At 36.5% G+C, this 16,781-nt stretch overlaps 1 protein-coding gene across 6 annotated transcripts in view; it reads left to right on the top strand.

Annotated features, from left to right (window-relative positions):
* Positions 1-16,391, top strand: part of PMS1 (PMS1 homolog 1, mismatch repair system component) — a 46,332-nt gene extending 29,941 nt beyond the window's left edge. For 4 of the 6 annotated variants that reach the window (XM_074910599.1, XM_074910600.1, XM_074910601.1 and 1 more), the window contains exons 10-13: positions 4,745-5,200; positions 5,722-5,852; positions 13,521-13,681; positions 16,018-16,391. In XM_074910599.1, the coding sequence (XP_074766700.1) occupies positions 4,745-5,200; positions 5,722-5,852; positions 13,521-13,681; positions 16,018-16,209 (940 nt within the window). In that variant the 3' untranslated portion in view covers positions 16,210-16,391. The remainder of the gene's footprint in view (positions 1-4,744; positions 5,201-5,721; positions 5,853-13,520; positions 13,682-16,017) is intronic. The other 2 variants (XM_074910602.1, XM_074910603.1) reach the window with 2 other exon arrangements.
* Positions 16,392-16,781: the final 390 nt, after the last annotated feature.

The raw sequence follows: 16,781 nt of genomic DNA on the forward strand, positions 1-16,781 counted from the left end.
ACAGGTCTTTTTTATTTCTACAAAGTGAGAATTCTTTTTCAGGATCTTTAGTACTCCAACATTCCTCTAAATTTAGTATGTATCCCAATCCAGGCTTCCTCAGAATTATATTTATAAAACCCAATCAAATGACACGGGGAATTTCTTTTTCCCCTAAACAGCTATTTCAGTGCTGGTTCAGAGAGTATGGTACAGAAACTGTTTCAGCCAAAACCAAATCTCTGTTTAGATTGCAATCTGAATAGCTAAAGTCCATATTTTTCTAAAACTGATTATCACTGAGTTTTTTAAATCCATCTACAAGTAAGGGAAATATTTTAGATTAATTTGGGGCAGGGGTTGGATAAGTTAAAACATCATGTGTTGTTCTTTATGTGGAAGTTGTATTACAGTAAACGATTAATTAGAATAACAGGTTTTGAGACATTCTAAGACAGTTTAAAGAAAAAAAAAATACCAAACCTTCCACATGTTGTTTGTCATTTTATAAAATGTAAAACACTGTAGAACATCACACAGATGAGGAAAATAGAAGTTCTTCAATAGTTTTGCATGTAGTGTTTTGAATGCATATTGTAATTTGTGGCAGAAAGTTTAGGAAGTTTTGGTTCTGAAGAACAAACTCATTGGCAGTGTAGTGAAAATGTGTTTTCTTCATGTTACGAAGCAAGGAGAGGGGATTAAGAAAGGCCACTGAAAAGGAAACTATACTAGGCAGAACAGCATAATTTTAACACTAATGGGAGATTTGATTAGGAGAACGGTAAGAAAGAGAAGCTATACCTATGAATTACTGGTAAGGTACCAGTTTTTTTCCTTGACTACTTAGCTTTGTTTGAAAACATCTGCATTGTTCTGAATACCAGCTATATCTGAATTAAGTAAAACCTTTTAATCTAGCTTCCAATTTAATTAATTTAAAGCTCACTAAGCAAGCAACATGCCATGATCACAAAACCATACATGTGAGAAAGTGTTTTGTCTATCTGCATTAGCAGAAATATTAATGTAATAGTAGAAATCTACTCCAATTATAATTATGCTTTTAATGAACTGAAACAAAAGGTTCTGCCAGCTGCTTCAGAAAATTTTAATTTGCTCTGCTTTAGCTTTTGAGATTTCATGGTTGCTTTCCTGGTACAACTGTTATGTTTAAGAGTGTGCCTGCAGATTAACTTTGTATTAGTTCAGGAAGGAGACCTGAGCTAATGACGTAATGAAGTTTTCCTTTTATGTGGGATTGAATGCAGTATGATCCAGTGGATGTTGAAGTGAATAAAAAGTTTACCACTGGTTGTGTCCATACATTTCAGCTTTGGTGTATCTCTTTTCTGCTTTTAATCTTTTAAAATTGCCTCAGAAAATAACAAAGAGGAAGAGATACACAGACATCTTTTCCTCCAAGGCAACAATCCAGAACTGTTGTATGTCTGGCAGAGAACATAAGTCTTGACTACCAGATACTCTGGATAAATTGGGCCACCTAGAGGTAACAACAAATGTATATACAACAGGGCAGCCAAAGTGCCACAGTTCTGCTGAGCACACTATACCTCCAGCTTCCTGCAACCTTGCTGGCAAGACACCACTTTTACTGGGCTCTCTCTAGTCATCCATCCTTCTGTGATAAAGTTATGTGTTTATATTACAATGGGTGTGCTTGGCTTCAGCATATCTGTTTCTCTCTGTGGCTTCTCCAGCAGGTCTAAATGAGTTTAAATCCCTTTTGGGAGCAGTACAACCAACAGATGTCTCATAGTGACATAGGATAGCCTTTTCAAAACAAGCCAGCATTTATTACTCAACCGGAATGTAAAATGTTATGGTCTTTAGGTTATAATAGAAGAGGAAAGCTTCCATGCATGTCCATGTTGGCAGCGTTGCGTATCCTCCTGCTTTGCAAAGCCAGGATTTAATTTCTTGCTCTCATTCTGCTCTTACTTAATACAGCTTACGTACGTTTCTGGCCTTAATATTTCTTGTATATCAGGCATAGGTAGGAGTGGGAGAAATCCCTCCAAGGGCCATGGCAGTGGCAGCAGTAGTTACCCTGAAGGTGTAGGAAAGGTTCAGAACTACACGCACATTATCATGGGACTAACAAATTACCTTGTCAGTATTCTATAATAATTCTTCATGAGCATATTTGTACCTTGGGAGAAACATCATTTCAGGTAGCATGGCCTGTGCTGACATGAGTGCATAGCTGACAAGAGCATGCACATAGGCAGTCATTAGTGGGTAGTAGTAACAAGCTCATGTATGGTAGCTTTTTATTGCCTGATAAACTTTCTGTGCTATCTCATGGCTTGTGTGTGGGTGTATGCATTATTTGCACCTCTTTCACTTTGGGATAAGTATGCTTGCTTAGGAATTCCAGAAAAAATCTTTTTTTCTGTCTTTTAACCTTTTAGTTAATGTGGTCATTTGGTGGTACCGTCTGGTCACTGGTCATCCTTCGTATCTCTAGCCAGCTCCATTCCTATACTGCTAGATATTAATCATGAATAATGATATTAATAATTGGTATCAGTCCTCCCATACTGATGCTTGTCCCCAGCATCACTTCAGTCATAACTGTCAGTCTGTATTGTCCACTCCTAGGAAGCAGTGCTAATCACCTGAAACCTGTGCATTTTAGAAACAAACTGAAAAGCTGGTAGGGGCTATTAAAAGCTTTTTTAATTTTCCTCTTCACAAAGCAGGGAAACACAGAAGTAGAATGTAATACATACTCATGGTGATAATTTGAGTTGATTTCGTTTCTTTAGATGAAGAGGCTGATGCTGAGAAGTGTTAACGTTCAGAATGTGATGCACCTCTATTCTGGACACATATGATTCTACACAAATGGCCATTTCCCGTCAGAGTTTACTCCAAATAGTCAAATTCAGATTATTTTTCTTGTAAGGTCTGAGAGACCTTTTATCAAAAGATTTTTGTTACATGCTAAGTATTTAATTCGGGTTTAAGATGCAGGGGGAAAAATAATAAATTGTGGATCCATTTGTCTAGTTAAACCAAAGCTGCCTTTGAAACTAGACTTCCAGATTCGAGTCTTCCACTCCTTCCTTACACCCAGTTTTGCACATTTCCTTGGCTTTAGGTTTTGTAGCTTCAGGAAAGGATCCTGAATCTACACTCTTAATTCACAAAGCAGAAGAGAAACTGTTCTTGTAGCACTTGTTGATTATACTTGCCTCCGTGGAAGGTTTTTTGAAAAGGCAAAGATGTTCCCTCATAGTTTGTAAACTTGCTGTTTTCTTTGATTCTGAGCAAATCACTGATAGTGATGTATATGAATTTGCAAGACTCTCATAATCAAAGCTTTTAAGACTAGAGTTTTCTGATGGTAGCCTAAAATGACAGGCAAGTTGGACTTTCTTTGGAGTTGCTTTTGTTTTGGATTATCAGGGTATCACCGAAAGCTCAGTTCTCTTATAGTTAAATACTCTTCCGCGTTACAGTTGGGGGTGTTCAAAACAAAGTATTGATCTGGTCAAAGCTATAAATGTATTTGAGTTTAAAAAGTTTCTGTTCAAGTGATTTCATCCATTCATTTTAAAAGGAGCAGATGTTTTTTATCTTAACGTTTACTCCATATTTTCTAGGACATGATTTATTGCAAGAAACTATTTAAGCTGACTTTTTTAGTTAACTAAATATTGGTACCATATGTGAACGCTAGCACATCATAATTAATTGCAAATGGTGACCCTTTTGTTGACCTTAATTTTCCAGCATGCATACACATAATTGAATCAAACTGTTCCAGCAAGTAGCAATAAATAAATATGACCAGCTAAAATATTTATTTCCAATACTTACATATGATAGTACTACTTTTTCTTATTGAAGACTGGACTGGTTTGAATTACGTGCTACAGTTCAGAATATCAAATAAGGGCAAAAAGAGGGAGTTCAGCAAATCACTCCTTTGGCCTTCAAAAAAGTAAGATTCATATGCAGTAGGCAACCTGGCATCTATAAATGTTTAGCTATCTTCTTCACATTAGTAAACTCATCAAGAATCCATTCATTTTGTAGAGATTTATTATGTAGTAATGTTTTATCCATTCAGACAGCATCTAGTAGTAGTTGACTACTTTTTGAAAAAATCTCTAAGTTTATTAGTTACAGAATTCTGTGATAATCGTATCTATTCTGTATCCTCACACTTTTTATTTATGAGACTAATTATAGGCCGTTTGAAATCAAATGTAGTTCTTTAAGTGAAGCCTGAGTCTCATGAAGTTATTTAGACTCCAAATTCTTACCTAACCACATGGACACCCCCCCTCACCTTGAAGTATGTAGAGCTCTGGAAACTTAAATGGGTTTGTGAATTGGGCTGGATGTGCCTGTGACAAAACTCCTTCCAAAACTGTGTATCTGACTGCAAATTAGGCTTAAATACAGTCTTTGGGACTGAGGTCAAAAATAACTTGCTGTAGCTCTTTGTATGATGCAGTCTACTCCTCCCCCTTCAGTAATTCAAGTTTTGCTGGCTGTCATGATGAAGGAAAATTTCCAACTTATCATCTTCAAAGGGTAATGTAATACGGGCACAATCTCCAATGTCCTTCCACCTCTATCATTGTGGAAAGCATATTGATGTGGCTACTTGAATGAGCCATGGGAGTTGTTCTTGTCTGTTGAAATGGTTACCTTGCCTTTTGTTTTAGTAAGTTCAGAGTTGGGATTTGGATTTTTGTCTGATTATGCTACTGATTTGTTTTTTAAGTTATGAAATAAAAGCTGCTAAAGACGTGGAACGGTACAACAAAGAGGTCAAGAAAGCTATGGGACAGACAGTGCACCGGCCAACAAAGGAGGCAGAAAAACAGAAACCCAAACTGAAAACTTCCCTATCCGACCAGCAGAAGCTTGACAAGATATTTCATGCTCAAACTGAAAAGAAGCGGAAACCTGAACAGCCTACAAAAATTGTGACAGTGCCTTTTTCTCTGAGTTCCTGTAGACATCAGCTTCAGAGACATGAGAAAAATGACTCGGATGAACATGAGCTTTTCCTGATCCGTCGTCAGAGTTTTCCTGATGTCTGGATATTTGCTACTGAAAAAAAGCTAATGTTGCTGAATCCCTATAGATTGGAAGAAGCCCTGCTACATAAAAGACTACTGATGAATCATAAGCTTCCAGTAGAGAAACTGGACCAGCCAATTGTGTTAACCGACAGGTATAGTACAATTGAGCAAAAATTTGTATGTTATTTCAAGTATCTTTTGATAATTATTTACAGTAAACTCTGGTAAGGGCCTGTTTGCTAATTCTGTGATTATTTGTACATTCATCTATCTGTAAGAACAGATATTTATGTTTTGTTTACTTTTACCTTATAGTAATGAGCAGGCCTGGTCATATTCCAGTTGAAATAAGTATGACTTTTGACCAGTTTCATTGGTAAGGCAGTAAATTTCTTCCACCGGAGGAAAATTATATGTTCCACATTTTCACAACTTCATTCTAGCTAACATTCTCCCATGGATTAGGGAATGGCTGATATAATTATTATTATATACCTAAACTCAGTCACTCTTTAAGATATGTTTCTTTAAACAAATTGCTTTTTCAGAATATTTTTTAAAATCTTGATCACTCCTCATTGCCTACTACTTTTTCCTGTATTTTTCTCACAGTTTTAATTTCCACATTAAGGATTTTGGTTTTAACACTTTGGGGATTTTTTTTTTTTTTCAGTCTTATTGGTGGAGCTCAGTATATGGCCGCTCTTTATAAAATGCGAAAGGATTACCAGAGTTTCAATGGATCAGGTTATTTCTCAGATCCAAGGCTTGTAGCAAATGGATTCCAGATAAAAGTGATAGAAGGTATGATAGTTTTAAAATATTTTAGTCATACCGGGGCTTGTTTCTGCTGATTTAACGATTTAAATTATTGTTAATGTAGATCATGTTATTCCACGTTTAAAGCACTAACATCCTGCTTTCCTTAACACTGGGATTTTATTACTTGGCCAAGAGTGTAATCTCCTACATAGAACACTGAGTAATGGAAACTGATAACTGAACAGAAAATGTTACTAGTATTTAAAAAAATGCTCTGAAATTCACATTTCCCTGGCTTTTGTTTTTTCTTCTTTTCTCAAAATGCTAGATGTCAATATCCTTAATTGCCATTCTGACAGAATTTAGATTAAACTGATGAGAATTTCTTAGTCCTGGCAGCTTCTTCCAAGGTGGTATTGCAGAAGCTTCTGCGAGTACGTGCTTTAGCTGACTACTCCTCCACTGTTGAGGAGGTCCAGTAAGAACCTGGTTCTGGTTATTGACTTACTTTCACATCAGAGTTTTAACAGAGCCCAAAGGGGCCAGTAAAGAGAGGGTGACAGGATCACCGTCGCAACTTTAGATAGAGTTCAGTTTGAACTTTTTTTTTGAGACAGCCTACTTTTAATGCCTCTATGCTGATCACAGAATAAACCTGTTTCATTTAAGATCCTCATATGTTAGCAAGAGAGATCAAATGGTTCTATATTTTTCTGAAGAAAAATTTATAGGGATGCTGTTGGAAACCCAGGGGCAACCCACTCAGCATTGGTTCTGCAGATCAGGATTTCTCTAGCAGAATTCCAAGAAAAGCAAACGTCTTTGGGGGTAGTACCTAGCTGACAGCTCAGAGAAAAGTTTCACTATAAGAGCTGTTAGAAATGCTATAGCTTCATGTGTTACAGATCCCCACATATGTACAGTGATGACAGATCTACTGTAACATATGGGATCTTTTAAGGTTAGGTACAAAAAAGGGATGTAGAGCAACTCCACTCAGAGGCTACCTCATGGGAAGAACAGAGTCTAAGCTGTTTTCTTTACTGAATCATGCACAGCAAAACCAAGAAAATTTATTTTACACTGGCTAAATCCCTACATACGTAGCAAAAACTTTGTAGAAGAGGTGTTCATAGTAATAATCTTAGATTGAATAATTAGGGAAATAAAATGTGTATTGCAAGAGGCAGCTTTTAAAAGGTTTATTCAGTCCAGCAGATGAAAAACTGAGGTCTATGATATGCCTCTAGACAAGTATGGGAGAAAGGGATTGTTGCTTAGCCTTTTTGCTCACATACTTTTTTCCCCCCCCCCCTTCACCTCCTGATACTGTCAGTTTGCTCAAAATCTAATTAATATAAACAGAATGTGAATAAATTGAATGTGAAAATTTGAAACAGTGTCTAGGTAACAACAGAGAAGAGTTGTTGACCAGTCTTGTGGTACTGGAGATGGGAAACTAGTTTTAAGGTAGCTTGGTTAGTTTAAGAGCAGGTTTGTGCAATATAACAACACAGTAACTGGGAAGTAGTAACCGTCTTCCAATCCTATGTTCCTAAGTATGTAAAATTAAGGAAATGAAATCTTGTGAGGAAACTCTTCTCATTTGGTTTACAGTTAGTGAAAGTAAACATACTTTATATGCACTATACAGGTCAGTGAACTGTGGTCATGGACTTGATCAGTACCATACAGCTAGCCCATATGAAGAATGGGAATCTAATTCAGTTCTTTGTCCCAGTCTTATATTTTAACTACAACATTAATAACATCTGAGGCTTGTCAGTCATGTTTATAAGCTTCTGCTGATGACATTATAGCAGTTACAGCTTCTGTTATTAAAAGAGCATACCATTGCATTTGAAAGTAGAAATACCAGCAAACAAATGAATGGAATTTCTCCCAGCCTTTTTTCCAGCTGACCCAAGGATTTTTACTTAATACTTCATCAGTCCCTCCTTTTTCTTTTTTCCTTAAACTCATCCCTGAAATACGCTGTCTTCTACAAATATGCTACTATCTTCTTACAAATACTTATTAAAGCCGATTTTTACAAACACAGGTATTAATAATTAATACATGTCTTTCTCTGGGAATTTTACTATGCACTTTGAGGTTCTTTAATTTCTAGATTCTTGTATAATCTTTACGGAAAGTGACCTGCAGACCAGGAGTCATTTGTCCCACTTATACCTGAGTATTCTACAGGATTTCTCAACTTTGAGAGAACAAGTTTGTCTAATAAAACATTCTTCACTATCCTTATAGAAGCATTTTTTTTTGTTTGCTGTCTGAATCCAGTGTCTATTTTTGTGGGGTTTGGAAACTCAGGAATAGCCTCAAAGGGGGACATTCAGATGTTGAACTAGAAGTTGCCTCAAAAGTTTTGTGTCTTCAGGATATATCATTTTTTAGACAGGAGTTGCTACTTTGCATGGTGAATGATAAAGTCACAGCTTGCTCCGGAGAGGTGTCCAGAATGCAAATGTGCATTTAACCCATGGTAGCTGAAGAGTTTCACCTTAGCAGCATCTATAGGAGCACACCTGAACCACATTTGCTGTGCATGTACCTTTATAACTCATTTTTTCCCATCTTTTGGGGTAAAATTGGATCAGTCCTAGTTTGCTGTTTCTCAACTGAACTATCGACTCTTTCTTACTGTGAGGGTCCACTGTAGTATATTTGAAGGTCTATACTTCCCTTTGGAACTTCAACCCTGACATGGTCATATTAGATGTCCCTTTCTGACTGCTGGTTGATTTCTTATTAATAGCCACTAGTATATGGCTTCCTTTTTCATCCTGGGTTAAGAGTTTTATTTTCTGGAGTAGAAAATTTCCTTTTTCTAACAGAAATATCATCTTTTATGTCACAAGCAAAGGTTCCATTTCTTTAGCTTTGAATTTGAATGTGAAAGTGGTATTTCTAGTAATTTCTTCTTGAAAAAAACCCAAGACTTTCTGTTGATCCATGTGGATAAGTCTGTGATGGCATCAATAGCTCTAAGATACCTTCCAAAACAATGCTCCAGTTCAATGTTTGGTGGTTTTGTCTGCAGAAGAGGCTTTCATTGACCTATGGTGATCTCTGAAAAGGACTGTCAATCTAGTAGGTGGCATTGATTATTTGTTGAAATCTCCACACATATTTGTCCAGAGGAGGTGAGAAGGACCTTAAGTATTGCTGTCCATTGTCATATATTAAGTCTACCCATAATATTCAGATATTAATTTGGAATGCAAGACCTCTTGCTTTGGTATTGAGCATCTCACTAGGACTGTTTCCTAGATAAGTATAGTGACTTGAATATAGGACCATAGATTCATTCTTTATTTGCTCTTGGTGGGGGGGTGTTTTACAGGACTGATTATTTAATAACAAGAAAATCTGAACAGCTGCCTTAATTTGAAAGGTGACTTTGGTAATTCCCTTGTTGTGTTAGACTTGCATCTCAGCTGGTCTTTGTTAAATTTAAATTCCTACCTTTTGGCAACTTATGGCACAGAGAAACTTTTTATAAAGATTTTGATTCTGATAGTTTTTTACTTAAAAAAACCAATCACATAGTATTGTTTTTTCCTTATTTGGATGACTTGGTCTGTAAGGGACAACGCTCATAGGATAAAAAAAAAAAAAAAATCATTAGTTTTTCACTAAATTTGGCAGGTCTTGGGATTAATACTTAGAAATTGAATCTTACTCCCTCACAGTACTTGGAATTCGTAGAAATATAACTACACTCTTTAAAGGCCAAGACCTTTTAGCTAGTGGGGTGGTTCTGAACTTTAATTATTCTAATAATCTCCCAGGAGTCTTTCTCACAGGCATAGCATGGGCATGCCTCACTCTGAACCCCTTGGCACCATGTGACACCAGATGCACTACTCCTAGTAGGTTTTTGAAAGGTGTAATTAGGCCTTTTCTTCCTAACAAGGACTACTGAGTTTTGTTCTTGTTTTGTCATTCTGGTAAGAAAACTGTTAGAACTTCTGGCAATGCTTTCCTTTTTCACAAATGCACCCTTTCAACAGTTACTTTTACAAGAGTGTGAGAGTTTCAGGCCTTACTTGCCTATTGTTTCATTTGAGGATAACTCTGTCCTTTGAATGTTGTTCTCTTGTTGTAAGACAGGAATGTAATTTACCTTTGCTCCTTATTGTTCAAAGACTCTGTAGCCAAAGTTGTTCCAAATATCCTAGATCTTGGACGTGCCCTGTCTTCTTGTTTTGGTAGACTTAAGATCTTTGTAATGTCTCCTTGTTTCCCATTATATTGATTGCTCAGCAGTCTTAAGGAGTTTTCAGCTGGATTTTTCTCTGGATAGCTGACAGTGAAAAACATGTTGTGAAATAGCTCAGAAAAAACTTCTTGCTGTAAGTATGTCAGTTAGGCAAAATCAATGGTTTCTTTGTGGAACATGCCAGTTGTTGTGATTTGCAAAGCTGTGACGCTGAACTCCAGTCTGTCTTCCACTGCCCTCCCGCCCCCTCATATTCTGGCCTTACTGAGGATTCAAGTGATGCTACCTTTGGGAGAGCAGTCTGTTTGCTTTTACTTAACTCGGTATTCTGGGATCTGCCGGGCATTTGTTTACTAGGTATAGCTTGCAATGACCCCTGCACATAGAGAAGCATTTCAAGAAGTAAGATGGATTACTTTCTGTCCAGTTCTTCTTACGCTGTGTTTGTTATATATACCTTCACTGCACATCTGCCTTTGTGAAAGTGCTAGAGAGATGCAAATTCTTGGCTGGAAAGGATCTGAGAGCAAGGAACACATCTAACCTGTTTTTGTAACAATAATGGGCTTTGGGCCATGCTTCTAAGGCAGACTTTCAGGGTAGAATCGTCTGCCTGATAGAATATGTTTACCCAAATGCATATATACAAAGAATGTGCTTACAGGGCCTCAAAGAGCAGTAATAGGTAAATAACCCATCTTCCTTGGCAATATAAGCTGCCTCAGTTCTTGTAACCAACCAGTGGAAAATCATGCTGCTACTTAATTTCAGTTTGATTTTGACCATAGACTGGAAGATATACAGTCTTAATAGTGTCACCTAATCTAGGTGGCAGCTGGAAGAGAACAGTTTTTCCTGGCCATCAAGAAGGAATTATCCAAAGATGATTGTGAATGCTTTGTTTGGAAAGAGAAAGGGGAAATTTGTAGCAATGAGAAATCCACATTTTTAGGCAATTGAAAGCTAGTTTATTTGTTCACGGAAATATTTTCCTTGGAAGTTGCAAAGCATTTTGTAGAAACTACCATGGAAACTGCTTGAAGACTGCTGTTTGAATACTCAGAAATCTTAACGTATATTTTGTCAAAAATTTACAAGTACACTGAGGCTCAGACATCTGCTTATATCATCAAATGTTGCCAATATTGGAATTCCTGGAAAAACTTGCAGATAAATATATGTTAATCAGCATGCAGTGTGGGCTACTTTGCAATCTAAGGAATGTAAGCACAAAAGAAGAATGACAAACAGAAATCCCAAAGAAGAAAACTTCTCTTAGCCAGGATTTGTATTGTTTGTTCTTATGTTGGACTCTTTAAAGCCCCCTTTGACTTTCAAATTAATGAGCAGTATGGTGAAGTCAAATTTGGCTGTCAAAATTTGCAGACAGGTTGCTGTTGGTAAAACCAAAGAGTTTCAGGCATTAGCAGTCTCATTAGCAAGCATGTATGATTGGTTTACTGGATTGGGGGGGAAAAAAAAAAAAGACACATTTTGCAAATCCAGAATCTGACTGTCATGAAATTTTAAGAGGATAGAACTGGAAATACAAGTTTTTTAACTGGAAATCTTAACACTTGGAACTTCAACAAAATTTTGTGTCCTGTTTTTGGTAGCATATAGAGAGGTAATTATTGAAAGGTTGTCAAACAGACTAAGTTTTCACTTTAGAGAGAAAGCAGCAGCATCAAATGAGCTGGAACAGTTACTCAAATCTAGTCTTTCATTACAGCAGAATTGAGAAAAAAATTAAAAGAGCTGAAGGAGATTAAAAACAGACTTCATCTTTTGCTCCTGTCTCTTACTGGCAGCCTTTCCCATGGGGAAATATTGGCATAGTGCATCATCTTATCTCACCTTTAATAACTGGCGAACTTTCAGATAGTTTAACATTCTGCTTTAAGCTGAATCTGATCACAGGCTTACAGCAGTACATAAAAAATATGTCTGTTTTTGCTGGCCATGATTAGGGAAAGACAGCTTGAAAAAGAGAAGGAAGGCAATGCGGTGTGAAAAAGGAAATAAAGTTTCAAATTTATAGCAGTGTTAAATGTGTAGCTGAAGGAGGTTATGTGACTTTTTGGGGTAGGGGGTGTTCCCTATATCAAATTCCCACTCTGGTCAAAGTATCTCTTGCCATGAAGCTTAAAAAGGCCAACAGCATTATTCATCTGGTGACACACACATATTTAGAAAAATTTTCAACCTGCAGTCGTCCTGTTCATCTGTGCTTTTATTTAATGACTGTTACATAAACAATCCCTGGTCATGGTTAACAGCTTCATTCTACTAGCAAATGAAAGTACATTGTTGTGACTTATATTGCATATATGTTTTCCTCTCACTTCTGAAATCTTTCATGTTGTTTAGATTAGGAACTGATAAATGATCCCTTATCACAGTTTGTAGTTTAATCCACTTTGTAGCAATCTATTTCTCTCTAGCTTTTTGGACTTTGCAGAAACCATGGCTCAGGCTGAATGTAATTTATCCTACCTGGGGCCATTACACAAGAGTGGATTTACTTTCATTATGAATTGCATTCTTCCATGCTCTCCTTGTGAAGCTCTTCCCTTTTCCTCCACTACAAGTCTAAGAACTAAAGGTACCATGCAGGCTGGGCTGAGATTTCTGTGTGTCCAACATGAATGAGAGAAGCAGGTCTGAAGGACTGCACAAGAGCATGTGAGCCTGGCCCCTAGAGAGCTTGCTTCTGACCAGCAGTGGAAGAAAAGTTAGCTGTACAGTAGCAGCTTCATTCAAATTTTTTGAAAGTAGTGTGTGTGAATAAGAAGTGAAATCTCTTACACCTCAAAGATTGAATAGGGATTTGTTTGGAAGGTTGTTTAAATGTTTTATTTGTCCTTCCTTATCAGAGTGGTACCTGCTGCAGCAGTGGTGTCATATGAATGATAGTATGAAGTCTGTCACAGAGCCCTTAGTTTCATGGGCTTGAGTTCCTCCTCTGCCGTGTTAGGAGAAAAAAATGCTTTTTATTTCAGTAGAAGCTGAATTTGTTATGGTAACATTTGAACTCTACAGACGTTTAAACCAATTACATAGGAAATAGTGCCCTCTGTTTTAATTTTTTTCAAACTAAACTGTATTTTATTACTAACTTCTACTTTAATTTCATGTATGTTTGATTAAAGCCATAGAAGCTTTAATTAAAGCTGTGCTCAAGACTGGGAATGGTACACAATGTTTTAAGCATTTAAGCTGTGCCAGCTAAGATTTGAATTAAAATAAGCTGAGACATTTGTGATGTGACTAGGCACACATAATCATAATGAAACATTGGAAGAATAAATGCTTTTCACTCCAAGGGAGGAGCAAAAAAACTTTCCTAACTGTATTGAATTTGTGAGACTAATTTAAGTGATTTTACATGTTTAATTTTCTCTGAATTGCTCCAGAACAGAAATCAAAGCGGTGTATAAGTTACTGGGGTTTTTTCGTATTTTCAGGTGCTTCAGCTACAGAAAGTCATATGGAAATAGAAGGAATGGCAAATTGTCTGCCATATTATGGTATTTCTGATTTGAAAGAAGTTCTGAATGCAGTAGTTAATGAAGATGCAAAGGAAGTATATGAATGTAGGCCTCTCAAAGTAATCAATTATTTGGAGGTAAGACAGAAGTTTGCTTTTAAGTATTGTCAGCTAAGCTTACAATAAATTCTTAAGCAGCTTGAAAATCTTTGTTCAGCTTTCTGTTTTAATTAATGTAGTTCTGTTCTAAACAGAAGTTTCTTTTGAGAAGAATGTCATATCCTCTCTGAAATGTATGGTTTCTGCATTGCTTACCAAAATACTCCAATCAGACGTATCCAAAACCAGTTGTCCAATGTGATATAATACATGCTGAAAGCTGATGTTCACAAAGTGTTTCTATACAGGCAGTTTTCAGACTTGAAAGGCGTTTCTCCATGTTAGAATACAGAACTGCCATAAAATTGCCTTACAAAGTCTAGAAGGCAGTCAAATCCAGAACACTCATCAAGATTTAAATCCTTTATAAATAAATCTATGAAGAAGCTATAAAATTATTTAAGGTAATAGTTATGAAAAACAGGCATTAATTGAAGCTTATTCTCATGTAAATCAGAAGGCACACCATTTCCACTTAAAGAAAAAAAATTCCTATGATTCATTCAAAGAAAGCTCAGAGATAGACAAATGGAAACTTTTGCCAGAAAAGCAAGCTGTCGCTGGAATTAAGACATTGAAGTAAAAAAATGAAGTCTCACATAGGGTGAACCCCATATGCCTCTGCAAATGCTTGTATTTAGTTAACAACAATAACTTCTGCAGTTAAAGTAAGCACATAACTGACAACCAACAATCTTGTAAGTCCACTCTGTTCAAGGCAGTAGCAACAAAGTTCTGCAGCGCACTGACAGAGAGAAAACTGTGTTTTTCACAAGCAGCCAGCATTATTGGTTGCCAGAAATACAGTACCTGAGTAAAAGAATCTTTATTTTCCTACAGAAGTTACTTTTGCAACAGTTGGAACTGGAATGACTCTTGTTAATATTTGATATGCAAATAGATAAAATTGTCCATCTAGAAACAGTAATGGACATGAATGAGAGACAACTAATATACATGGGACAAGTTAAAGCTGGAGTAACTAACAATAGTAGTTTTCTATCACTTCTTGTCTAGATGTTTCACTAATGCTGTATTTAATCCCAGTTCTTAAGATCTCTGTTCAAATAGGTTACCCAAATACATGTTAAGTCTCTCCTTAAGCATTTGCTAACATGCTTTCCTGAATTGGGCTACTTCAAAGTGGGACCTAGGCATTTACACATAATATGTGGTTTATCTTTTAAACATTTATTACACAAATCTTTCCCTGTCTTTTTGGAGCAGTAAGTTTACAGCTGCCTTTGGAGTGAGTGATTCTGTTGTGTACTACTGAACCATTCTTGTGTACTCGTGAAAGAAGCTTAAAGAAGGGATGAGTTAAGTGTTGAGACAAGAATGCTTTGTAACTTGGTTTGGAAGCAGAAGCTTTATTTGCTCTACTTAAAAGTACTCAACAGTCAGATTGAGTGGGATGGAGTTGATTATACATAGAGATAAATATACATACAAATATAAACGTGTCTGGGTCTTTTGCTAGACCCAGAAGAAAGAATAGGGTAATGGTTAAAGAAGCAGCCTTCCTAGGGAGGGAATAGTCCACAGTGACCTCTTTTCCACTTGGAAGAGTGGGAAAAAAATCCCAGACACACAGAATGAGAAGATTCAGATTAAAATGTTTATGAACACTGCTTCAGGTTTGTACAGTGTGAAGGGAGATTCTATGCTACATCCATTTCTGTCTAGGCAACATTACTACAGTACAGAAGAGAAGTCAGTAGCAGGACAAGGCCATCTTTGAGGAGGAAACAAAAAACCTGACAACTTCTTTTTGGAGTTGCTTGATTCTTTGAGGATGGGTGCTTCAGTAATTGTGTTTAGCAGTCATTTCTGCTTTCTAGTATTGTGAGGTAACTGGTTGTAATGTTAATGTTAATACAACATTAATCTAAAATGTCACTATAGTATTTTTAAAACTTTGTTTTGATGACTGTTGACTTTGTTTGTGTTAGTTCTGAAGTTTGTGGTTAGAATGTTTCTTGTGAACTGGTAAACATCTTCAGCAGATAGTGGTGCCAATAGGAAATAAGATAATCAGAAACAAAAAGCATCTTCAAAAGTGGACCTTAAAAGAAAAAGAGTGCAAACATGACCAGGAGACTGTGTGTGACTACTGTAGAAGTGTTATGAAATGACCAATAAGATAAGAGTTACATTTGGGTTTCTGGATTTCAAAATACTGATCAGCAGAAAAGAGAAGAGTAACCTTTAAACAGTCGAGTGCTTAACTCCTGCTTTCTGGTAGCCCCCTTAATGTGTTAAAAAGTGGTACTTTAAAACTATTGGAGGTTTGTTTTTGTTTTTCCTTTCCACAGGGAGAAGCAGTACGTTTAGCTCGGCAGCTGCCCTTACATTTGTCAGAAGAAGATGTAGAAAACACAATTTACAGGATGAAGCAACAGCTTGGAAAGGAAAATAAAGGCTGTGTTCATGGTCGCCCTTTTTTTCATCACTTGACAGATATTCCAGAAGTTGACAAGCACAACTCCACGGAAATTATTCAGTAAATGGAACATTTTGTTTGGGATCATATTTCTCTTGCTTAATTTTGATCTGTAATTTCAGTATGTTTTGTGCAAAGCTTTTGTATAATGACTTTTCGTTATCGTATGTTCACCTCCTAGAGACTTTTTTTAATTTAAATCCAAATGCTGCTTGAAAATTGGAAATAAATATTATAGAGAAACAATTCATGACTATTTTTTTAAAAGAATTTATTAAAGATATGTTCTCAACTGGTTTGATGCTTTTCTTACTTGCTGCAGGTTTAGAAAACACCAATATGTCAAATTTTTTTAGATGTGGTTAGAAGTTGCTTTCAACACAGCCTGGCAAAGTTTATTGTACTAAGGACATGAGATGCTAATTTTCAAAGGAATGCCAGAGAGCTGTAGGTATTTAAATGTGGCATTGCCATATGCAGTTACTACAGTTACACTTTCATGATCTTGTATTTCTGTTTGGAAAACGTTCACTCACATAAATGAATATCGAAGTCCTAGTGTCCAGTCTCCAAAAAGTTTTATTACACACTTAGGAAAGTGTGATTCTTAAAAGTATAGTGTGCTCTTAAAACTTT

Source organism: Athene noctua, chromosome 7, assembly GCF_965140245.1.
Source record: "Athene noctua chromosome 7, bAthNoc1.hap1.1, whole genome shotgun sequence".
NCBI lineage: Eukaryota > Metazoa > Chordata > Aves > Strigiformes > Strigidae > Athene > Athene noctua.